The 25,310-nt window shown below is 37.0% G+C and overlaps 1 protein-coding gene and 1 pseudogene across 1 annotated transcript in view; both read right to left on the reverse strand.

The window, feature by feature from the left end:
• The window catches only part of LOC123253413 (SREBF chaperone), a 61,391-nt gene extending 39,871 nt beyond the window's left edge, over window positions 1-21,520 (reverse strand). Inside the window, exon 1 of the mRNA XM_044682640.1 lies at window positions 21,358-21,520. Within this exon, the coding sequence (XP_044538575.1) occupies window positions 21,358-21,479 (122 nt within the window). The 5' untranslated portion in view covers window positions 21,480-21,520. The remainder of the gene's footprint in view (window positions 1-21,357) is intronic.
• On the reverse strand, window positions 17,853-18,727 carry LOC123253520 (annotated as a pseudogene).
• Window positions 21,521-25,310: the final 3,790 nt, after the last annotated feature.

The following is a 25,310-nucleotide window of genomic DNA, read 5'->3' on the forward strand; positions in this document are numbered from 1 at the left end:
AGAAAGAATTGACAGTGTATTGAGAACCAGGCCTAGAGATGGGAGGGCCTAGGTTCAAATCTGACTTCAGACACTTCTCAGCTGTGTGACCCTGGGCAAGTCACTTGACCCCTCTTACCACTCTTCTGCCTTGGAGCCAATACACAGTATTGACTCCAAGATGGAAGGTAAGGGTTCTTTAAAAAAAAAAAAAAAAACAGAGAAAGAATTGATAAAGCCTAAATACAGATCAAAGTATGCTATTTTTCACTTTTATTTTCTTTGTATTTTTTTTGTTTTGTTTTATGAGTCTTCTTCTACAATATGACAATATAGAAATATGCTTTACATGAATACATGACCTAGATCAACAAGTTTAACATCTCAGGGAGGAGGGAGTGGAGGGAGGAAAAGAGCTGGGAACTCATCATTTTATTTTTCAAAATATTAGAAATTGTTATTACATGCAAATGGAAAATATTATACAAAAAGAAAAGAGAAAGAAAAAAGCCTACCTTTTTATCAGATAGTTTCAGGGATTGAGGGGGTCAGTAGTGGGGATGGGACAACACATGAGATTCAAAGGCAGCAACTAAGTTCAGCCCTGCCACTGATATATTGTAAAACCTTAGATGATGTCACTAATCACACCATGCCTGATCTTTTTCAGTAAATTAGGAAAATAAAGGCTGGTACAAAAGTACAAAATACTACTGGAATCGCTGTCCAAAGCTAAAGCAGCTGGAAAGATATATGGTAGTCCCTCAGCTGGAAGGGGAAGGGGAGGTAAGGGGGTGAGGCTCTGAAGAAATCTAATGTTAAAAAAAAAAGAAATAGTAAAATAAAGTAATAAAAGACAACTTGATACAACTGCCTCAGAAATTTCACCAATGAACCACAATACGAACATTTTTTAGAACTGTTTTCAGCACCAGCTTATTCCTAAGGTTACGCAGCCACAATCAAAGAAAGAAAAATTATCCAAGGGCTTAAGCATATTCACTGGAATGCTAAAAATATGAAAAGACCTAACAAGTGAATCTATTTAAAGCAAGAGTTAATATAAAAAAAAAAGAGTTAATATACTCCCATTTCTAGAAAGAATAGGGCTTTCTTAGGGGAGGAAGATATGAAAAACTCCTCTTTTGTACCTTAGAAAGTTTCCTTAATTTTCTGTAGAAAATTTTCCATCAAAATAATGTACTAACTGGTAGGTAAGCCCTAGTATCCCCAGCAACTACACCTCACGGACTACTCATCCTGCTTCAGCATAGTCCCACTGCACCTTCTAGATATCACATTTAAGAAGAACATTTAGAAGATTAAAAGTACCCAGAATAACCAGAGGGTTTAAGACATAGAGTTTGGCTTAAGTCACTAGAAATGTTTAAACAAGAAAAGGTTCAAGGGCAACAAAATTCTTCATTTACAATCCAATCTACTGAGTAAGAAAGGTTGTCCTAGATCAGGGCTGGTCAACCTTTTCAAGAGCACATGCCCAAACAGCAACTTCAAGCTGCCTGTGAGCCCCCCACATTACCTCATACAGTGGAAGGAGGAGTTGTTCTCATTCTGCTGCTGGTCAGAGGGGCAGAGCATGTGAAAAATGTCTTCAGGGTCTGTGGAGAGGTGGAACTGAGGAGCCTCCCTCTATGCCCCCAGGGGCATGCATGCCATATCTTTGCCAGCACAGGCCTAAGGTCAGTTGTAGTTCAAATCTAGGGTTCTATCATCTGGATGGGTATGATAAAGGAATTGAATCCATCTTCCTCCAATTCTGAATGATACAAGTAAGTTTTTTTAAAACTCAAACTTCTTTTGGTTAATAATTCAGAACCACTTTCCTTAGCTTAGGAATAGGCTATGGAAAAATAAATTAAATGCATTGATTATAGTTATTCTGTCTTATGTGTATAAGAGTCAAGACTGGACCTAAGAGCACAGAAAGAGTTCCATTATGTTGCACAATTTCTAACCGCAGGAATGCAAATAAGCCAAAAAGAAATAGGTTTATGTGAGAGGTCTCACAGTAAAACCAGACTTCTGGTCATGTCCAAAAGACCCAGAGACTTGTGAGAGGACTTCTTTTATGCCCAAAGAATTAGACAACTTATCTACCAGTTTAAAAATAATTCCGGACATTGATAAAACTAGAGGGATGTGGATTGGCTGAAATAATCAGGAAACATTTCTCATTGGTAGAAGAAGTCACTTGATAGACAAGGGGGGAACAGGGGAGCCTGAACCCTATCTTCTAAGCTTGATGATGTGTGCTGGGTGGTACCACAGGCTTTGAACCCAAGGTCAAGCCTGGTGACATATAATAGATCACAAGTTCCATATTGCTGAGGGTGCATGATATAACAATTTTAAGGCTAAGGCCCAAAACTGAGGCCTATGCTAATAATAATTAATTATGCTAAAGTAGTTATCTACTTAAATTTAAAACCTTATAACTTAAACTAAAATAATCACAAAAGGCCTACTAAAATCATCACTTATGCCAGCATTATTCTCACAATTATTCCATAAAGCATATGCACACTTCCTACTGTACCATAACAGCAACTTATGCTATGTGATTGTCAAATGCATATAACAAAAGTTTCTGCTTACTAGAAACTGTAAAGACAGTCAGTTTATTCATGCAAATTTCAACAGACTTTCCCAAAGGTGGCAGTCACTGCTCTTAAGGAAGAGAAGAGATTAGAAAAATGGAAGAATGATTGAATGAAGCTCATTCATCTCAGGTAAGGCCAATTTAACTGGCTCTCCCAGCCTTTGGCATAACCTTTGTCTTTGAGCACGGAGATGCTAACTACAGTATGAAATTAACAAGTCACATCTCTAAATGCCCCAGTTGCTATGGTTCTGTCAAAAGAGAGGGTACTCTAGACCAATTTTCAATATTGTATACACTGTCAGATACAATCATTGAATGAGATATTTTCATCAGATCTTTGTACTTGCATTCTACAAAAAGCTACATCAGCTCTGCTGTATCTTATCTTCAATGAGTTGGCCCAGACAGGCAAAGAGGCCAAAAAAAAATTTTCTTCCCAACTAAATTGAGTACCAGATCTTTTTGATAAAAAAGGAGAAAAAGCATTTGCCCTTTTAGACAAAGAAAATGTGTATTTTTCCTCTCAGGAGCAACACTGAAGATAACTACAATAATAAAGAGTGTGATGGAATGGGGAGAGAACTAGGTTTGAAATCAGGAGACCTAGGCTCAAATCTTTTCTGACTCGTATAAGCTGCATGCTCATGGGTAAATCACTTAGATCAATCACAGCAGAAGTTTCTCCGATTGTAATGTGTGAATAACAACAGTTGTACTAACCACATAAGACGATTATGATGAAATGTATTTTGCAAATCTTAAAGCACTGTACAAATGACTTATGATAAAAAGCAATTGTATATAGTATCTCAGCTGACCTTTGCAATGCCCCTGAGAGATAGCCAGTTCAATTATTATCCTCACTTTAAAGATGAGGTGGTGGAAAGAAGACAAATAATTTCTCACAAGTTTCACATCTAGGAAGTGGTAAGGGCTAGGACATGAACCAAACCAAATAGTGGGCTATGGTGGGCCTAACGAAAATACTAATTATCTTCTGTCTAATAGCTTACACTCTATTTTTTGATAGCAGCAGTCTCTAGATGATTGAATCAACCAATAAATATTTACTATTTGACCACTATGTGCCAGAGACTGTGCAAGGCCCAGAAGACAAAGACAAAAAGAAAATAGGCCCTGTCTTCAGGGCTTACATGCTATTAGGAGAGATAATATGTAAGGGAAAAAAAAATGAAATAAACTCAATATAAGGTAATTGGCTAGGGGAAAGTGGAGGGAGAGATTAGGCATTGGGAAAGAGGATCAGGAAAGGCTTCCAATAGAAAGTGAGAGTTGAGCTGATATTTGAAGCAAATTAAATTCTAGAGATTCTTAGAATCAGAAATGAAGAAGTGAATCCAGGCATGGGACAATCTAAATAAAAGCAAAAGGATAGGAAATTGAATATTATTTGTGAGAAATAGTAAAAAAGAAATAGGTAAACAAGCATGAAATAGTAAGAAAAAAATTCATTTTGGCTGAATTATATAGAATAACTAAAGAAAAGTATGGTAAAATAAGGCTGGAAAAGATAGTTTGGAGGAAGAAAGGAAACAAAGTATTTAAGTGCTTTCTGGGGATAGGTAGGTGGCTCAGTGGACTGAGAGTCAGGCCCAGAAATGGGAGGTCCTGTGATAATTAGATTAAATCTACACTGCCCATCTTTAGATTTAATCACCAAAGGTGAGAGCACCTCCAATTCGTAACCCATGCTAGAGTGGGTAACAAATCAGAGTCAACTGACTGCCCTCTGTAATAATTGGATAATTTAGATATATATAGATATATATTTAAAGTGTGGCCACCAGGAATCAATAATTCAGATTGATTCCATAATTAAAATAGACCCAAGTCAGGATTGGGTTTAAAAGGTAGTTTATTTACAATTAGGAAGGTAGAAAGTAGGGAAATGGAGAGAGGATTGAAAGGCTAATTAAACTAGGCTACAAGCTGCAAGGCCTTAGTAATTAGGGAGGCAAGAAGCCTACTTAAGATAGAGAGTCTGGAAACGCAAAGGTAGGCCAAGGAAGTCAGCCTAACTTACCCACGTGACAATTCAGAGTGGAAGCTGCCTGAGGCCTCAGCCGAGATCCTTCAGCACCAAGTTCAAAGCGGGAACTGCCCCAACAGGAAGTTGCCAACATACTTGAAGAGATAGTGTCTCTCGTCACTTCCTGTGGGTCCACCTCTAATTCAAGTGGACAAATGGCAGCCTCTGAACTGATTTGTTACTTATTGTCACGTGTGGGTAACTCATCTCCCCTCCCCACTAAGGGAGGTGGGGATGACATTATCTCTGGTGGCTAGAGTTTTAACTATGAATGGGCTAGAGCTAATTCTATTTACACACCTCTAAAGTATCTATTGTGATTGGACAAATGTTGATTTTTTGCTGATTCATAATCCCACAGAATGTATTACAAGGAACATATCTTGCACTATATTTGGGTGTGATTATAATACTTGTAAGTGGAGTTGTTTATCTTTACCTCTCCTGGAGAGACTTGAGAAATACCCTAGATATACTAGAGAAGCAAGTAAAAGATTCATCTCAGCCTCTCCAAGCACAACAGACTTCCTGTCCAACCCAAACAAATGCCCCTTCTAATATAGAACAATCTAGTGAACCACAAGCTCAGCTTAATTATAACTTAAGATTGGACAATATGGAGAATATGGAGCAAATGATGACTTGTATAAAAATCTTTGCAAAGCATTTAAAAAGAAGAAAACGAAAAATGAGAAAACTCCAGCATAAGAGAGACTTATTTCTCCATACCTCCTCCTCATCAGAATCTTTGTCCCACTCTGACTCTGCTCCTCCCACTACTTCACTGGACCCTCCCCCAGTTACTGCTGCTGACTCAAACCCTCAAACAGAGAACCTAGAGTCAAAAACACAAAATGATGCAGCCCAAAACCTATTCCCTTTAAGGGAAGTTCCCACCTTCAATAAAAATGGGGACTTGGTGTCTATAAGACACCATATACCCTACAACCCTCAAGATTTAGCTAGAGTCAAAGAAAATATGCCTACTTTTGAGAACGAACCAATCTTAATTGTGAAAAAATTAGAGAATATATTCCAAACTTATGACCCTAATTGGCAGGATGTTTAAAATATATTAAATGAGTTTCTGACAGTGAAAAAAATAGGATCATCTCTCTGGCCAATCAGAGAAAGCATTTGGAATTTGTCATTCAGTGGGTATGTTATGGCTTTAGAGAGGATTTTTAACCTCAGCTGGAAAATCTATAGCTAATGCAAAAATTATTAATGAAGTTCTTTCTGTTCTCCAGTTACCAGAAGCCCTAGCTGTAGTTCACTGCTTTGCCCATACATTGCATTGACCCTGTCTCTAAGGGAAATGACCGGGCAGATACTGCTGCAAAGCTAACAGCCATAGAAGGGCCTGAATTGATTTTAACATTGACAACCACTGATGACTTAAATTTATCACTTTCCTATAATGAGAAGGAAGTGAAAAAAATGGAAGCAGAACTTTAAGGCTAAACAAATTAATGGAGTATGGGTGTCCTCTGAAGGAAAACCCCTGCTCCCTAGAAGTTTTTATCATCAAATTTGCCAATCTATTCATAAAAATGGTTATTTTGGTACCCAGGGCATCGTGGACTCTGTTAAAAGGGTATGGATAGCTCCTGGCATAACCACTATAGCTTCTAAAGTGTGTGCAGCTTGCCCTACCTGCCAAGCATATAACCACCATGCCTTTTGTGGCAAGGTGTTTGGTGGCCGTCCTCTGGCTTACACACCTTTTGAGCACCTGCAAATTGATTACATAACAATGCCAAAGGTTGGACAATATAAATTTTGTCTAGTCATAGTGGATCAACTGACTAGATGGCCAGAAGCATTTCCTACTGCCCGAGCCACAGCGGCTTTTGTCACCAAAGTGCTTTTAAAAGAAATCATTCCTCGTTTTGGCCTGCCTGCACATAATTGACTCGGACAGGGGAAGTCACTTTACTGATTCAGTTTTATTTGAAATATATTCCTGTTTGGGGATAACTCCCAAGTTCCATGTACCATATCACCCCCAGAGCTCAGGCCAAGTTGAAAGGATGAACAGAAAACTTAAAACTATGATTGGCAAATTATGCACTGAGACACATTTGAAATGGCCTGAAATTCCCTCTCTAGCTCTATTTTATCTTAGAAGCAGGCCCAGGGGAGATCTAAATATCTCACCATATGAGATGCTTTTTGGATATCCCCCTATACAGGCTAAGCCTTTTTCTCCTGCATATACATCACTATTAGGAGGAGATACTTCTATTGCTTCCTATATACAGGAATTGCAGCACAAACTGCATGAACTACATGAATCCAGAGCTGCAGTACAAGCAGGACCCATAGATTTTTCACTTCATGACCTGAACCCAGGAGACAAGGTGTATATAAAGAATTTCCAGCATACTGGAGCAATTCAGCCTTCCTGGAAGATCCATTTCAAATATCATTAACTACTCTAACAGCTATTAAAATTGGAGAAAAGGACTCTTGGATTCATTGCTCACATGTAAAGAGAGCATCTTCTATTGAAACTGATTGACTGTATCCTATTACAAGCATTGGATATAATAGTCCATAGAAAAGTAGACATCATTTCTGGGAACACAATGAATTCCTGAATTTTATTTTGCTATTGCCTTTTACTTTTCTAATAGAATATTTGATTTCTTCCTTTTTTTTATTTCTTGTACTTAAAGTACATATAATCAAAATTACTTTTTGATTCTGCAGAAATATGTTTAAAACATATTTGTTCTAATATTAATGCATATCCACAAAGCCCTAGGCTATGGCAACCTGTCATTTATTGTTAAATATTATAAGACTATGATTAATGATTATGTCTGATTCCAGAAGAAAGGAACAACAGAGCCACCATACAGTGCAAGAAGCGCCAGGTCATGGAGACCAACCAGATCCATTGGGATTGATGAGAAACTGCACAGTGCCATGGAGCACAAGGTCAAAAAAGACCATACCAATCCAACTAGGACTGTTGAACTTTTAAGCCAATACTAAAGGACTTGAACTTAGTGAAAAACTCAAAGTTGCAATGTTTAACATATGTTAAGACGTAGGACTCTTGAGTAGTGAAGGTTGGCCATCATCATTGTGGTTCCCCTACCCCTGAGAATGAAGGTAAATCAGACCAGGGAATGACATTTCCCTTTTACATAAAAATCTAGTCCTTTTTTCTCTTATGATATGGCAACTTGCTGTAGTCTTGGCTGCCAATGGGTAAGTGCAATATTACTGAATTTTGTTCTACAGATTTATAGTACAGAATTTACTTTAATTGAACCCTAATACAAGGGCCTATTATGAATTTATTCTTGTTTACTTAAAAATTTTACATACATAGATTTTGATTCTTATTATGAATCTTTATTTCTCCCAAAATTTAATTTTTTTTTTGTTTTTTATTTTTTCTTTTGGTAATTGACTCATACACGCCATAACTCAACGATGTATTCTGAGCTGATCTGGGTGTTTCTTTTTTTAAACACCGTCTTCAGGGGGGATGGTATTTTTATAAAAATCCAAGTTTTAAAATTTTGTTTAAGAAAATTTTCAGGAAAAGAAGTCTGCTAACGCTTTAAAACCAGAAAATGGACTATTTGCCTGTAGAAACCTACACTGAATCAAGATGATCCAGAAAGGATGCCTGCAGAAATCTACACTGAATCAAGATGATCCAAAATGAATTTGGGGTGCAACTAATTGAACTTGAGGGAATTGAACACAATTATTTTAAATTGTAAACTTTTATGCCAAAGAGGATTGCCCCCAATTGGTTTTTTTGTTAATTCGTCTAGCAAAACATTGGTTTTGCTCTTTCTATCTCTTCTACTTACCTCTTATCTCTAACTATTGTAGTTAGAACTTAGGGGGTACAAGATGATTATGTCAAATGATAAATTGGGGAGACCAGTCTCCCGAATGATCACAGGGGGAATTGTGATAATTAGATTAAATCTGAACTGCCCATCTTTAGATTTAATCACGAAAGGTGAGAGCACCTCCAATTCGTAACCCACGTGTGCTAGAGTGGGTGACGAATCAGAGTCAACTGACTGCCCCCTAGGCAGTCCTATAAGAAGCATCTATCGTGATTGGATACGCAAAGTAGGAGAAGCACAAAAGACTTCTTTTAATAGACTCCGGGCCTCTGGACCTCTGACTCTTGGCTGAGGGTTAATTAGATCTACCTGGATGAACTAGAGTAGTAATTTACCTACTGTGTTAGATTCTTATTTCCTCACTCTCTTCTCAATTGTAAATAAACTTCCATAAAGTCAATTTTGACTTGAGGTTATTCCTAAATTGGGGAAATTTCCCCTGGCAACCACCTTTTAATATATTGAACCCCAAACCCCCCTTTTCCCCCTTACAGTCCTGGGTTCAAATCTGACCTCAGACACTTTCTAGCTGTGTGACCCCAGGCAAGTCACTATACATAGTATTGGTTCCAAGACAGAAGGTAAGAGTTTTTTTAAAAAGTGCTTTCGGTGTGCAAGGCACTGGGGATATAAATACAGGCAAAAAGATAATCTCTGACCTTAAGCAGCTTACATGCTCACAGGAAAAGATATCAACCTATAAAGGAGCTGAAAAGAAGAGGGTGATTTAAGAGGAAGATACCCAGTACAAGGGAATGGTTTTGAAGCCCAGGCAGTTAAATACAGGTAGAGTCAGAAAAGAAAGGCAGGATGGCCAGGGTCCTTCCCAAATTGAAGATTCCAAGCAGAATTTACCAAGTCAGAGACAAGGCCAAGAAAAGAGTACAAGTCTTCCTACTCTGAAACCATCCTTTTCATCATTTCTTACAGCAAAGTAATATATGATACATTCATATCTCATAATTTGTTTAGCTATTCCACAACTGATGGGTATTCTTTTAGTTTCCAGTTCTTTGACACTACAAAAAGAACTGCTTAGAAATATTTTTTAATATATGGATCTTTTGCCAATTTCTTTGATCTCTCTGGAGAAAAGGTTTAGTAATCAAGTTATAACTTATATTTCTGATAATCATATAACTTATATTTAAATTTCTGAGATGATGCTATTATTCCATGATTAACTGGTCTCCCTACAAGTCTTCCATCTCTCCAATTCAGCTTCCTCTCAACAACCAGAGCTTTTTACTAAATCATAGTTCAATGTCTCCTATAAAGTCCTTTGGCAGTTACAGTTCTTCATATCCTAGGTCTCTTCCTAAATAAATAACTAGGTGGCACAGCAGATGGAATAGTGGGTCTAGATTCAGAAAGGCCTAAATTAAAAATATGGCCTCAGATACTTACTAACTATGTAACCCTGAGGGCAAGTCAATTTAACTTCTGTCTTTCCCAGTTTCCTCATGTGTGAAATTAATATAAAATGTAACCTCATAGGCATGCATGGACATAAGTCAGTATACCAGTGAGTCACATGACTAAGGTGCTGTGTAGGTGCCTGGAGAACTGATTTCCCGAAGGGGCTGGTGGCAAGTCCCATGTCTGGATGTCAGGACTCAAGGACTGGGACTGAAGTTAAGCCTGGCCAGAGACACAGGAGGAGTGAGGTCATTGTCTTTATAAGAAAGGGGAGGAGCAGTTATTCACTCTCTTTTCCTTAGGACTTTCCCTCTGGAAGCATTTTTTTTTAAATTTAAGATGGATTGATGATCTCAAGATCTCTCTCAAGCTCTCTCTCCCTCCCTTCCTCTGTCTCTTTCTCATAAATAATTATAAATTAATATAGAGTCTCCAAAGAATTTTAGTCATTATACTCAACTTTAAATGAGAATAAAAGCACTATCTACTTTCCAGGGATGTTGTACAGTTCAAATAAGGCTACATTTAGCAGAGCCTGGTATAAGAAGTATTTAATAAATACTTGTTGACTAATTTTTCTAAATTTTCATTGAGTTGTCAGTGCTAAAGAAATGGACTTGTAGAGAGATGAAATGTATAGATCACTGGAAACATCATGTAGTTCTCCACTTATAACTCAGGTGCATCACCCGTTCTTACCTAATTCTAGGCCCAGTTTACTGTTTATCTCTAGTACCTAAGGAATACACAATGATGTGCCAATTCAACTGGCCATCCAGTGTGGCAGCCAGAACAAAGTGTATATTCCATTCATTTAATTTTTACAATAAAACTAGTTAGGTTAACACTTATAAAGTACACAGTGCTAGGGGAAACAAACAAATAAAACCTACACCCTTCTGGGAGTCTATATGTACACATTTACACATTCCAAAATAATATTAAAGAGATAAAAGACAATTAGGGGAGGGAGGAGCCAAGAGCTGAGAAGACAGGAAAGGTCTTGGGGAGAAAGCAGCACCTAAGCAGACCTCTGCAACAAGGTGAGGCTTGGAGGAGACAGAATAGACAGGCATGGACAGAGGCATGAGTGATATCTTGTTCCAAGCCTCATAGGTGGGAATGCCATGTAGAAAAGAGTGGGACAGTCTAAGTCCATCCACTATGTGATTTGGGAAGGAAAGCCAAATATAGTAAGTCCTTTTGAACTACAACGTGGTGAGGGAAAAGGACTGACTCTTCCTGGATTTTTCCTAAAAGGACTTTCCTATGGAAAGAGGCTTTGTGACTGAAGCCTTTGCTTTATTCATCCCCAGGCCCTCAGCCCTCAGCTCAAGGCTGAGGTTTCTCTGGCTGAGGACTAATTAGCCCTGCCTGGGTTGAGCCAGGGGCCCAAACAAATTACTTAGTGTGATAAGTTAGATATCTTACTCTATTCTCTCTCTGATTTTCTTACTTTCACTCTCCCTTCCTAATTGTAAATAAACCACCATTAAAGTCATTCTGACTTGAGTTTTTTTTCATTTTGGAATTGAGCAATCAATTCCTAGTGACCAAAACCTTTAATATTTAATCCAACCATAATTTTTTCCTTTTTACAGTACTAAGCAAGAGTGGGTCTCCTAGCTATTTGTAGGCTATTTCACCTACCATTGTAACAAATGTTACATTGGTTACATCTATCTAGGAAGAACTGATAAGAGTTAAAATTTTTATTTAAGTTAATTTTTTTCAGAATTTGAAGGTTATTTTTGAAAATTGAGCTGGAGCGCCTTATGATGGTAGGATTCTTTTTACCCCCCAAAGGTTTCTGAACTGTCTGTAAGGTTCTATACTCTTATCTCTTTATGTCACACCATATTTTCCAACTCCACTTTCTTCATCCTCTCCTATAACCACTTTCCCAAATATCAGACTATGTGCTGACTTAATTTGGAGGATCTTGTCAAATCCTCTAAGAGATGCAAAAGAATTCTTTCCTTCAAGCAACATATCATATGTGGGGAAGATAATTTATATGTGTAAAATAAGATTGTATAAAGTAAGTACCACGAAATATGGTATAAATAGTGTTGAGTTGGGAGATGGTAAAGATCATTTTGGAGGGCAAAAAAGGTAAAGATTAGTGAAGGCTTAATAGAAGTAACATTTTAAGCTAATCTTTGAAGAATAGATATCATTTCCATTGGCAGAGAAGTTAAACTTTCCAGAAGTGAGGACTGGGATTAATTTATAACATTACACAATGTTGTGAAATCAATCTTATCTTGTACAACACGAAATTTCTGAAGCTTAAACACTGATCATCCAAACAAATACACAAAGTTCCAACATAAATCTGTACAGTGTCTGGATATGCAGAAAAATTCAATACCTCTTACAGATTAACCAAAGATAAGCTTAAAAGAAAACCTAACTAAAAATTACACAAATGACTAAGATAAGGAAATATTCTCAGTAATAATCAGAAACCTATCATGACCAGAGAGGGAGAAGTCATTTCTGAAAGACAATTAACTGTCGTATCCTTCGACATTAAAGCACTTGGGCTTTTTTATGAACTTCCAAGATAAGTGACATGGGTCATTTGACAGCTGCAATTTATAAGAATGCCAGCAAGCAAAGACCATCTGGAGACAGCAAAGAAGCAACTAACTTAAGAGAAAGGAGATTTACAAAAAGCAGCTAGGTGGTATAGTGGATAGAGTATGTGCTCTGGGGAGTCAGGAGGACCTCAGTTCAAATTTGAATTCAGACATCCCTAGCTGTGTGACTTTCAGCAAGTCATTTAATCCTGTTTGTTTCCTCATCTGTAAATGAGAACTGGAGAAGGAAATGGCAAACCACTCCAATATCTTTACCAAGTGTATAAATGGAGATTTTGAATCATGGACTTCATCCCCTATAAGTCCCTTAATTTTCCCAAAATTCCCTTAAATCTCTCCTGCGCCTCCACATTTGCATGGTCACATTATTATTTTATAGTTGACTGTAACTCCTCCCTCTCTCTCTTTGGTTCATGGGAACAAGATGGTTAGTATCTTAGTCTATTTTGCTAGTTTATTATTAATAAAATATTTAAAAATATAATATTTAACATTTTGCATGTTAATTTTAATCTCCACATTATGGCTAACCACAATGAGATAGAATCCTCAATTTTTTTTAAAAAATAGATTTTCAGTATAGTTAGTACGTTTGCCTAAGAGCTGACAGCTGGGTTTCCCTCTCTTGCCCTATGCTCCTGCAGCTTTTTTTTTCTTCACCTGCCACCCAGCCTGCCTGCTTTCACCCCATCTCAGCCACTGCAGACTCCACCCACCAGCCTGCCAGCCACTTGCTTTCACTGCTGCTGCCTTTTCACACCCATCTGCTCCAGCCAGTGTTCCTCACCACTATCTGCCCAGCCTGCAGACTGCCAATCCAAACTGCTTTTTTCCAGTGGAAGGGTGAGATCCCAATCCCTTGCCCCACCCCACGTGAGTTTTTCAGCCTGCACTACCATTTTTTAAGCCGGTCTTAAACTGATCCTGGACTCCTGGATGAGAGAGACTTGCAATTCAGGATTCTTCCCTCCCCACTCCCCCAGGAAGGGGACTCCTCTGCCTTTTCTTTTGAGAGCAGAGAGACTAAATCAGTAGATTTGAAGTAGAAGTTTTGGGGATTTTGTCTCTATCTTTTGGCCTGCTCTCTCATATGCAAAATGCACTACTGTTCTCCCTCTAGAAATTTTGCTTGCTTTTTATTTACTCTATAAACAAAACCCCATTCAGCCTCCTCAGGAATCTATTCTGTTGTGATTCTTTATCTGTACCATTCACCTGTGGTTTTACTGAACAACATATTGTAAAAAGCCCATAAACATCTCAATTTTTTTTTAAGTTGTAAAAAGCCCGTAAGTCTTATGTATCCTGGATTTGTCATCTTAACTACTGAGGTCACATGCTGCTTATACAACCTTGGAGAATATAATGACTTAAAAATTTAAATTGTAATTTTATAAGAGGTCTTTAAAAATGACTTTATACCTTCTGGATGGAAGATAGGTTTTCATATATATAAAGCAGGAAGCCAAAAAGAGATCCTGCATGCATGGTATTTTAACTTTTTAGTTTAATTTACTTTTCCACCAGAAGGATCTAAAATTCTTGGTGATGTTTTAGACCCAAATAGGTTTTCATCAGTAATTGCCAAGGTTGAAAGATTTGCTATACCTGTAGAATTTGTGACAAGTATAGATTTTTTTAAACATCACACAGCAAGTGGCTATCTATAAACTCATGTGAATCCTACACAATAATGGGTTTGTTTGCTACTGTTAATAACTGGTCTATTGTGAATTTTGGGAATTTGGTACTTTATTTGAATGTACATTATCTACTATATTATTGTTTTTATAAATCTGTTATTCTATAAAAATAATTTGCATTCACAGTAGTTCATGGCCGAGTTTAAAAAGGAAACTGGATCTCGTTTTTTGGGTGAGAAACCTTTCACTGATTCTAAGCTATATATTTTTGATTTTTAAAACATTTTTTTCCTCTTGTATGTGCAATACAGTTTTGAGTTTCTTTTTTCTCTCATTTTTGTACCTGAGTACATTATCAATATTAATCTTTTTAAAATTTACAGTAATATAAGTTTAAAATACATTTGTTCTAATATTAATGCATACCCAAAAGGCTTTAAACTATAGAATAATGCCATTGTTTGTTTAAATAATTATGGGACTTTGCTTAATGATTCTGTCTGATTCCAGAAGAGTATTTAAAAGAACCACTACACAGTGCCAAAGAAGCACAAGGCCAACCTGCATAGTGCAAATCAAGCACAAGGTCAAAGAGACCAACCAATCCCAGTGGAATTTATGTAATTTTGAGCCAAGGCAAGAGGACTTGAACTTGTTTGGGGTTCGAGGTTGCAGTGTTTAACATATGTTAAGACGCAGGACTTCCTCTGAACCACATTCTATCCAAGCACCTCATCCTGGCTACCATTCTGGCTCCTATAATCTAGTCCCTTTTTCTGTCTTTTATAAGTGTGGCAAACTTTCTGTAGTCCTGGCTATTGATTGGGTAAGTGCATAATTACTTAAATCACTTTATTTGGGTCCTGATTCAAGGATCTGTTATAGTTTTATTTTTCCTTTACTTAAGATTTTTTTAGACATAAGACTGATATTTTATATTTCATCCACAAGTTACTTTTTCTCTTTTATGTGGATTTTTAAAAATGTTTTTGATTTCTTTTGCAATTGATTCATAGACCTTACAACTCAGCCATGTATCCCTGAGTGATCCCTGTGTTATTATTTTCCTCAGGGGGGACATTGTTATTGTTGCGAGTTTTGTTTTGAATTTGAGTAATTTTAGGATAAGGAACTTGCTACCTCCCAGAATCCCAACAATAAACCTGTTTGAAGAAGGCACCATGAAGATGCCTGCAGAGGCTACACACTGCATCAAGAAGATCCAGAATTGAACTTTGGGGTGTGAATTTGAACTTTGGGGGGGGGGGTTGAAAACATTTGTTTTGAATGTATACTTTTATGCCAAAGGGGACTGCCCCAAAATTGGCTTTTTGTTAATGTAGCAATCATTGATTTTGTTCTTTTTTCCCCCTTTTATCCACAAATTATTGCAATTTATATGTTGATTATGTTTTTGTGATCCATTGGGGAGACTGGTCTCCCAAAGGATCACAGGGGGTTGTGTATAAATGGAGATTTTGAACCTTGGACTTCATCCCCTTAGTTTTTCCAAAATTCCCTTTAATCTCTCCTGCGCCTTCACGTTTAAGTGGTCACGTTATTGTTTTATAGTTGGCTGTAACTCCTCCCTCTCTCTCTTTGGTTCCTGGGAGCAAGCTGGTTAGTACCTCTTAGTCTCTTTTGTTAGTTTATTATTAATAAAATATTTATAAATATAATGTTTAGTATTAGTAATTTTAGTATTTAAAATATTAATTTTAATCTCCACACAAGAAAACCCCAAATTAGATCGAAAAGAGTTGGTTGCAACTGAATAACACTAGAAGTCACTCTTCTTTGACCATGTTGTTAAAGACATTTGCCATTACTGAAAAGTGTCCCTCCTCCCTACAAAAAGTCACTTTATGTAATAAAGTAAAATATTTTATTGATAAAAAATGTATTAATAAAAATATTTTTAAGTATTTTGATCTTTTATATCATCTAAATTTCCTTCACATCTCTTTTTCTTCCTGTTCTTAGCCATCTTCATAAAACAAAGACTTTTTTTAAATGAAAAAGAAGCATAGCAAAATCAATAAATATTTCAAAAAATGTCTGGAAATCTACTATCTATGGACCTCGCAAAGGAGTGGGAGAAGGCACCTTTTAACATTTCTACTTTGGAATTATAATTTTGCAATATTAACTTGTAATTGTTTTGTAGTTATTTTTCCATTATTTTAATCATTATGTACTATTCTCCTAGCTCTGTTTACTTTCACTTTACATAAGTTCAAGTAAGTCTTTTTATAATTCTCGAAATTCCTATTCATCATTTCTTACAACAATAATACGGAATTACATTCATATCTATTACTTATTTTAGCCATTCCCCAATCAATGGACATCATTTTATTTCCTGTTTTTTTGGTTTTTTTTTAAACCCTTACCTTCCATCTTGGAGTCAATACTGTGTATTGGCTCCAAGGCAGAAGAATGGTAAGGGTAGGCAATGGGGGTCAAGTGACTTGCCCAGGGTCATACAGCTGGGAAGTGCCTGAGGCCAGATCTGAACCTAGGACCTCCCATCTGTAGGCCTGGTTCTCAATGCACTGAGCTACCCAGCTGCCCCCTATTTCCAGTTTTTGATACCATAAAAAGTGTTGGGAGCAGCTGAGTGGCTCAGTAGATTGAGAGCCAGGCTAGAGCCAGGAGGTCCTAGATTCAAATCTGGCCTTGGACACTTCCTAGCTATGTGATCCTGGGCAAGTCACTTAACTCCCATTGCATTAGCCCTTACTGCTCTTCTGCCTTGGAAGTATTGATTTTAAGGTGGAAGGTAAGGGTTTAAAAAAAAGTGTTGCTATAAATGTTACACTTTTTATCAATAACCTCCTTGGACTATATGCCTGGGTCAAAAAGTATAGGCATTTTTCCTACTTTATTTTCCATTTTCCAGAGTGACTTTATTAATTCAAGCTCCACCAACAATGTATTAATGTTCTTAGCTACAACTCCTAAAACATTAATTATTCTCATAATTTTTTATCTATGTCAATCTGCAGAGTATGAGGAGTGTTCTGATTTTTAAATTTCTATTATTAGAGATTTGGAACATTCTTTCTTATGTATGTTAGCAGTTTCCAACATTTTTTAGAACAATTTATTCATATTCTTTGCTCACTTATGGGGGACAGGAGGGCAGCTTTTGGTCTTAAATGTTTTTGTTAGTTGTCTATGTATTTTGGATACTATCAAAACCACATCCAAAAAAAATGACCAAAAAAAAAATTCCCATTTGAATACTTTCTTTCTTCTTATCCTAGATGCATTAATTCTGTGTGGAAGCTTTTCAGTTTCATGTAATTAAAGGTGTCTATTTTGCTTCATAAATGCCTCTATCCTTTGTTTAACTAAGAATATATCTACTTGGGTCATCTTGATAGCTCAGTAGATTGAGAACCAAACCTGGAGACACGAGGTCCTGAGTTCAAATACAGCCTCTGATACTTCCTAGCAATATGACCCTGGGGTAGTCACTTAACCTCAATTGCCTACCCCTTACCACTCTTCTGTCTTGGAACCAATATTCACTATTGATTCTAAGATAGAAGGAAGATAAGGGTTTTTAAAAAACACATTGCTTAATCATAACTGTGTAAGGTATAAGATCATCTTCTCTTTAAATTTTTTTTTTAAGATCGAGATAATTTTTTAAATTAACCACTTACTTGGAGTTAACAGCCAGTCTTAAATTAAGTGAAAAAGTTTAATTTTAAAGGGTGAAATAGAACTAGGAAAAGTAGGAGTTCAATGTATCCATGGTTAGATTTCAGTTTGGGGCTTCAGCAGACATGTGTGGAAATTTTCTTTGAAGTATCTTCTCTTTCCTTCTCTTTAAACTTTTCTTCTTGGCTTCACTACGTAAGTACTTTTCAAGCCTCAGTCTGACAAACTGATCCACAAAAGGCATTGTGTAGTACTTCTTTTTGTTGTAGCTTTTATTGAGATACCAGGGTATAGGCCACTGCTTGTACTTGTACCAGATGATATGTCCAAAAATGTCTTTCCTCCAGTCACCTGGTCTTGGTTTTTCTTGACCTGTCTGAAGAAGTCTCAAAGCATCATCTCTTTCCTGAACAACTTTATCTAAAGCATCTATGGACTCTGTCACCTTTTCTAATCGCTCAGGACTCGGCATTGGCAATCTCTGTTTTTTGGCCTCCTGCTCTAATGTGAGAAGCATGTTTCTTTCTTTCAGTAGGACATACCAAAGCTTATGCAAATCTTCATTACTCTTGCACCTTCACTGTTCATGGGTCCATGCAGCACCTGATTTGACTGTTTCTGCTCCCCAATTTTTTGGATCATCAAAAAAATTCTTCTAGTCCTTTTCTTGACAAAGTAGTATGAATTAATTTATATTGATGGAGGGGATTGATGTTAGTTCTAATTTTGTTTAACAAACTGAAAGTAAACCCTGGGCTGGCGGCAGGAGCTAGAGAGCCCGCTAAGCTTCCGGGCCCCTTCAGGGCAGTGGTGAAGCCCCGACATACAGCTACCAGCCATCCCGCCACCATAATCATTGAAATCCCCTCATGCTGCGCTTTCACTGATAGTACTGGCATTCCCCTTTAATTTTTTATGGTGTGATCATTAGTATTCAGGATGTACATACATTGTAAATTTATTGTGGAATATGTTATGGTATTAGTCTATGATAGTTTCTGCAAAATTATAGAGAAAATTGTTTCTTAATGACTTTTCTTTTTAATTATTCTTAAGATCCCCAAAAAGGTTTTAGAAGTCTTCTACAGATGAAAAAACACACTCTTTTCCCTACATGCAGAGGTGGGGCACATCACTGTGTGAAAGGGAATTCTTTATTCTCTTTGTCTATTTTGAGTTAACACTTGGTTAACACTAACTTAAGTACTCCTACTTAATACCTCCCCAGACACTAAGTAAGAGTGTTCCCAAGTCATTTGCTAAGTAACAATTCAATCAGTCAGGAAATTGTGTATCCTTTTGATAAGAGTTTATACCTCCAAAGGATGAGAAGTGGATCCCACAAGACACTGCCCCCTGGGCAGTGCTAGACAATTTGAAAGCTGTGATTAGCCCCTGTAAAGAGGGGAAGGGACAAGAAGTCACTATAAAAGCCCTGAATTTCTAGGGTTAGAGGTTGGCTTCAGGAGTCATCTTCAACTAGAACTGCCTCTTGGAGGGAACTTTCCTTTCCTGACTTCTGGAGAGAGATAAGTTGTAAATAAGTCATGCTGGGCTGAGTCGAGCACCAGAGCAATATTTAGTGTGATAGGCTAAATATCTTCTCTACCTTCTTTTTGTATTTCTCAACTTTCACTCTCTCCACCTATTTTGCAAATAAAAAACTATTGAAAGTCATTTGGACTTAAGCTATAATATTTTAAATCGGCGACCACCATATTATTTATAATTTTCATATATTTTAGTCAAATCCTTAATTTTAATTCCTTATAACTATCAGATTCAGTTTATGCATTGCTTAGTTTTTTTTATACTGCTTCCCTCTCCCCTCTTCTTTTTTATTCATTACAAGGAATGGCTCACTGGGTAGAGAAGAGTGAAGAATGTATTCGGAAATCAAGGTGATGCAAAATTAAAGATTAGTTCTTGCCATGTAGGAGACAGCAAAGGCACAGAGATGAAGATAGATCATCATCGATAAGAAAAAATGAGGCCACTTTGGTTGCACTATAATGTTTCTAGGAGAAAGTAATGTGTATCTAAATTACATGGGAAAAAGCAAAATAATTCAAGTGATCAATTTACAAAAATGTAATAACACATAAACATTTCTTTCATCTTTTAAAAACCTAATAATGCCATAATAATTTGCTTTATACAATTAGGTACTGAATTCACAAGATTTTTGACATGCTACTTTTTTTAAACCCTTAATTTCTGTCATAGATTCAATCTTATGTACTGGTTCCAAGATAGAAGATCAAGAAGGGTTAGGCAATAGGGGTTAAGTGACTTGCCCAAGTTCACACAGCTAAGAAGTGTCTGCAGTCAGATTTGAACCCAGGACCTCTCCTCTATAGTCCTGGTTCTCAATCCGCCAAGCCACCCAGCTTCCCCTACTCTTTAATTTTTTTTATCACTTTTATCACATTGGATACTAAGCACATTTTTGACAAACAATTTTTCCAACTCTAGCCTTGATTTCAGCACACAACAGGGCTTACCTCAGGGCAAGCTCCCAGACTAATGAAGCATAGGTGTTTCCAACTATCAGATAAATTTCTTAACTTTTCATGATGTATGGCAGTGGTTCCCAAACTTTTTTGGCCTACCACCCCCTTTCCAGAAAAAATATTACTTAGTGCCCCCTATCACTGCGCCCTTACAATTATTCACTGCCCCCAAATACACCTGTGGCCATCACTGTTCCCCTGGATCACTGCAGCACCCACCAGGGGGCAGTGGCACCCACTTTGGGAATCACTGATGTATGGCATGATGCAAGACCATCTGCAATGCTCCATATCATTCTGGAATCTCTGAATTCCAACATGAATTTAATTCTTCAGTATAACAATATATTTATCAGAATTTGTCATTCTCTTAATGAAGTCAAAATTTCTTGGTCCACTAGAAGTAAAAAACTTCAGAAATACGGAGGAGGGGAAGAGGGAGGATGTTATGGGATAGATGTTTTACAGAGTGAAGATGATGATGATGATGGTGATACCTATTTCATAGGCTAAATTGGACACCTGACAACTGTTTGGTATTGTCTTAAATACATAAGTGAGATTTTCCAATCTTTATATTGTTTCATCCTCAAAAGTCTATTTTTTTCACTACAATGTTTTGCAGCCATTTTATTTTTCTGAAACTGGTCTTCTCACTATTATCCAATTTCCAAATGCCCATGTCATACAGTAGAGCAGGGGTCAGCAACGTATGGCTCTCAAACCATATCTAGCTCTTTTGAGGGCCAGATATGGCTCTTTCTGCAGGAACCATAAAGTCAATTTTTTTTCAGGCACTGTTACAGGAGCCACACTGTGAGCACTGTACAGCTCTCATGAAATTACATTTTAAAAAATGTGGCGTTTATGGCTCTCACGGCCAAAAAGGTTGCCGACCCCTGCAGTAAAGCAAGGGTTTTTTTAATTGTTTTCTATTCCTTTTAAATAAACCCTTATTTTTTACTTACCAACAGGCTAAGATACAAAAGCCAGTGAAGAGAATGATAGGAATAGGGTAGGATGCACAAAAAAGCCCGTGGCTATAAAATGCCCGAGATATTTTGTCACGAAGCCTTTCAGTCAGGGTCATCCTCAGCTCATGTCACCTTGTTGCCATCACGGAATTTAACAGGTTAGCCAGGTACACTGTGGTTGGCACTGATGTTAAATACCATCTGCAGAAAAGGAATCTAGATGGGACAAAGAGGAAGAGAGAAACAACCCAATTAGCACAGAATAGTCAGCAAACTGACTAGAGCTAAAATGACTGGCTACAGATCAGGACTAATTTTAAGTAGGCTGGCAGTTATATAATACCACTGAAACTGGTCTATTGATTTAGTATCTAAGAATTTGGAAAGATTAATCAATCAAATTACTATACCAGAGTTAATAGTTCTTATAAAGTTCTTAGTCACCTTCCCAGTTTATTCAAAGAAATCAGAGGCTTTGCTTTCATTAGGTCTTTCTACATTTTAGAGGTACTACTGAAGGATTCAGGTTATTCATCTGACATCATTCCCTGCTCTTGCCAAAAAAACAAAACCAAAAAAAACTAGCCCATCTCCTTTTCTGATGATGCATTTCCTCTATGATATCCTACGTGCAACTCATGAACAAAGAAGTACATAGTACAAAAATTAATCCTACTTTATAAATGGGGAAAACTGCAGATCAAAACAATTAAGAAATTTGCTTAACAATCACAATTAAGAGTGAGAGACAGAACTTAAATCCAGGTCTTTAGATGCCAACATTAATGCTTTTTTCATCAAACTTGGTACATCCATCAGTAAGAAATGGTGGAAATAAATATTTTTCTCTAGCTCAAATACCTTCTAATGAACCACAGTCCAACATGAACAAGATACCTGGCCTAGATTCAAAGTCTGACAAAGGAGTTTACAGCCTCTACTTGGGGGTGAAGGTAGAGGTGGGGTAATACAACATATACACCAAAACAAAACCAGGATAATATGAAGAAAAGAATATGAACTAGTGGAAGAGAAGTAGATCAAGGAAGAATTCTGAGAGGAAGTCTTGAGGGAAGTCTTAAACACAGATATAAATTCTGGGAAGCAGAGATAAGGAAGAATTAAATCCCAGGAATCTGGGGATAGATAGGTTCTACAAATGCACAAAAGCAGGAGTCAAAAAAACTGACTTTAGCAAACAACTAGCAGTCCTTTGGCTGAAACAAAGAGAGCATGAAGTCATGTGAAATGTGACCAGCTACATAATTAGGAGTCACCCTGTATAGGACTGTAAATGCCATGTTGAAACATCTATATCTTATCATAGAAGCAATAATGTTTTTAAGCAAGCAAGATCTGACATAGTTAAACCCATGCCTTTAGGAAGATTTGGGTAACTTTGTAGAAGAGAGAAGACAGTGAAAACAGTAAGAGCAATCAGATTACACTAGTCCAGATAACAGATGTTCAGGAACTAAATTTGGGTAGGGGCCATATGTGTAAAGAGAAGGAAATATATGCAAGATATATAAGACTTGGCAAATGAATGGATATGGAGAGTGAGAAGAGAAGAAAAATAAAGAATGATACTGAGCTTACAAACTGAGATAAGGAAAAGGATCCTAAATCCCTTAACAGAAAATGGGTTCCTTTGGCAGCCTGGTAAAGTCTATGGAACCCTTCCTTGAATAAAACTTTTAAACACATAAAATACACAGGATTGCAAGGAAAATGAGTTGCATTTAAATAGTTATTAAAATATATTTTTTTAAAACAAGCTCATGGACGCTCAGGTTAAGAATCCCTGGTCTAGAGGTAACAAATGTTTTATTCTTTTTTTTTTTTTAATCCTTAACTTCGGTGTATTGGCTCCTAGGTGGAAGAGTGATAAGGGTGGGCAATGGGGGTCAAGTGACTTGCCCAGGGTCACACAGCTGGGAAGTGTCTGAGGCCGAATTTGAACCTAGGACCTCCCGTCTCTAGGCCTGGCTCTCAATCCACTGAGCTACCCAGCTGCCCCCTGTTTTATTCTTTATAAGGTTTTTAATTTGAAATTGCTGATGGGCCATCAAAAGTAGAAATGCCCTTTTAACAGTTAAGTATGATTATAATACAAGAAAGAGGTTAGGACTGAAGATATCATTCTAAGGGACATTCATATAAGTATAATTAAAACCATGGGTGCTAATTAAACCAAAGGAGAAAATTTAAAGCATCTCAGATAAGGGTTTGGTGGGCAACTTGCACTTGGGTGGATGGAGTTATAATGATGCTGCAAAGGCAACTTAGAAGAAGCAGTCAGATGAGTATGAGAAAAATGAACAAATAATATTATTATTATTAATTATTGATGTTAATTAATAATAATTATTATTAGCCAAGAAACAGACTGATGCCCAAAGCTACAGAGAAAGGTCAAGAAGAAAGGTGTCACTAAAGATCCCCTTAAAAGAGCATAAGTAATTTTGAAGAAATGTCTGACCAAATTCAAGTACTCTACTGTACCTCATTTCGGTCACCTTCATGGTTATTAGAACACATTGTTCTCACCCGCCCTTTTCCCATAGGCGCCAGGGAAGCATCCCCCTAAGTCATTGAAGGGTTTAAGGCCTATCTGTTACATTAAAACAAGTTAAACCCATTTGCTGAGACAACTTTACCAATATTAGTTCTTCCCACATGCCCCAACACCCAATAATACCCAGCTTGAGAGTATTTGTTGACTGAATGGGACAACATAGGAAAAACTAAATGTGAGAATCAACCAGTCATGAGAATAGATGAAATCATCAAGAAAATATATAAAGGAAATATTAAGCAGAAGACAAAGCCTACATGTAGAGGAGAGAGACTGTTTTATTGAAATGGGATTGATAATAAAGAATTTGTTGGATGATGATCTCAAAAAGCAGTTTCAATGAAATAGTAGAGGCAAAAGCCAATTTTCAAGAGATTGTTAGTGAGAAGGAAACAGAAGCAATTCATACAAACTACTAACTCTAAAAAGTCTGGTAGTGAAAGAGAAGGATGAGTTGGAGAAGTAATTCAAAGTAGGGAAGAATAAGTTTACAGTGTCTGAGGAGAAATAAAGTCATATGAGGGGAGAGGGCTACATAAAAGTAGATTTTCAAGGTTTGAAATGGCTGCTATAAATATGACAAAGAATTCCTATGAAATTAAATGCTAATCAACCAGGAAATTTCCACCCATCCCACCTCCCAACAGGTTAAAAAACTTTGTACTGAATTATTGGTATTCAAACCACAGAACTATTTCTCCTTAGTTTTCTAAGAAAACGTCCATAGAAGAATTTAACAAAACCTAATTATTATGGAAAGGAAGCATTTAGTTAAAAATAAAACTTTTATTTATTACTGACCACATCTCAAACAGCAACAAAATATTTGTGCTCAGTCAAAGTAATGAACAAATTGAGAAGGCAACTTGAGTCATTATGTTCTATATATTTACTAAGCAGAAATTTAGGTAATTTATCCAGTGATTATAGGAGCATCAAGCTTTTCCTGCATTAAAGAACATTTTTTAGTCATTGATTCCAAAGAGCTAGAGACTCAAAGCATACAAAGGTGAAAATAAGAACAGAGTAAGTACAGATAACCCAGGACCAATGAACATTCATTGTGTTCTGGCAAGGTGGACATGTCGTACATGTGAATTCTTGATTACTCATTCTATAACAACCACTCCCTTTGGGAGCAATATAAGAAGGCCAAGATTGCTCAAGTATGGAAGTTTCAGGAAAGGCCCTACACCAACAAGTTCTTTGCCCTTTCCCAAGACCAGTCTTTAGAACAGAAATAGCTTCTAACCTTTTTAAATAAAGGGCCTCTTGCTCCTGGCCTGAAAGGAATACTCTGATGGCAGCATAAACAATGTACCCATTGGGTTTAGGGACAGAAACAAGAAAAAAACCAGACTAAATATGT

The sequence above is a fragment of the Gracilinanus agilis genome, chromosome 1 (genome assembly GCF_016433145.1).
Source record: "Gracilinanus agilis isolate LMUSP501 chromosome 1, AgileGrace, whole genome shotgun sequence".
Lineage (NCBI taxonomy): Eukaryota > Metazoa > Chordata > Mammalia > Didelphimorphia > Didelphidae > Gracilinanus > Gracilinanus agilis.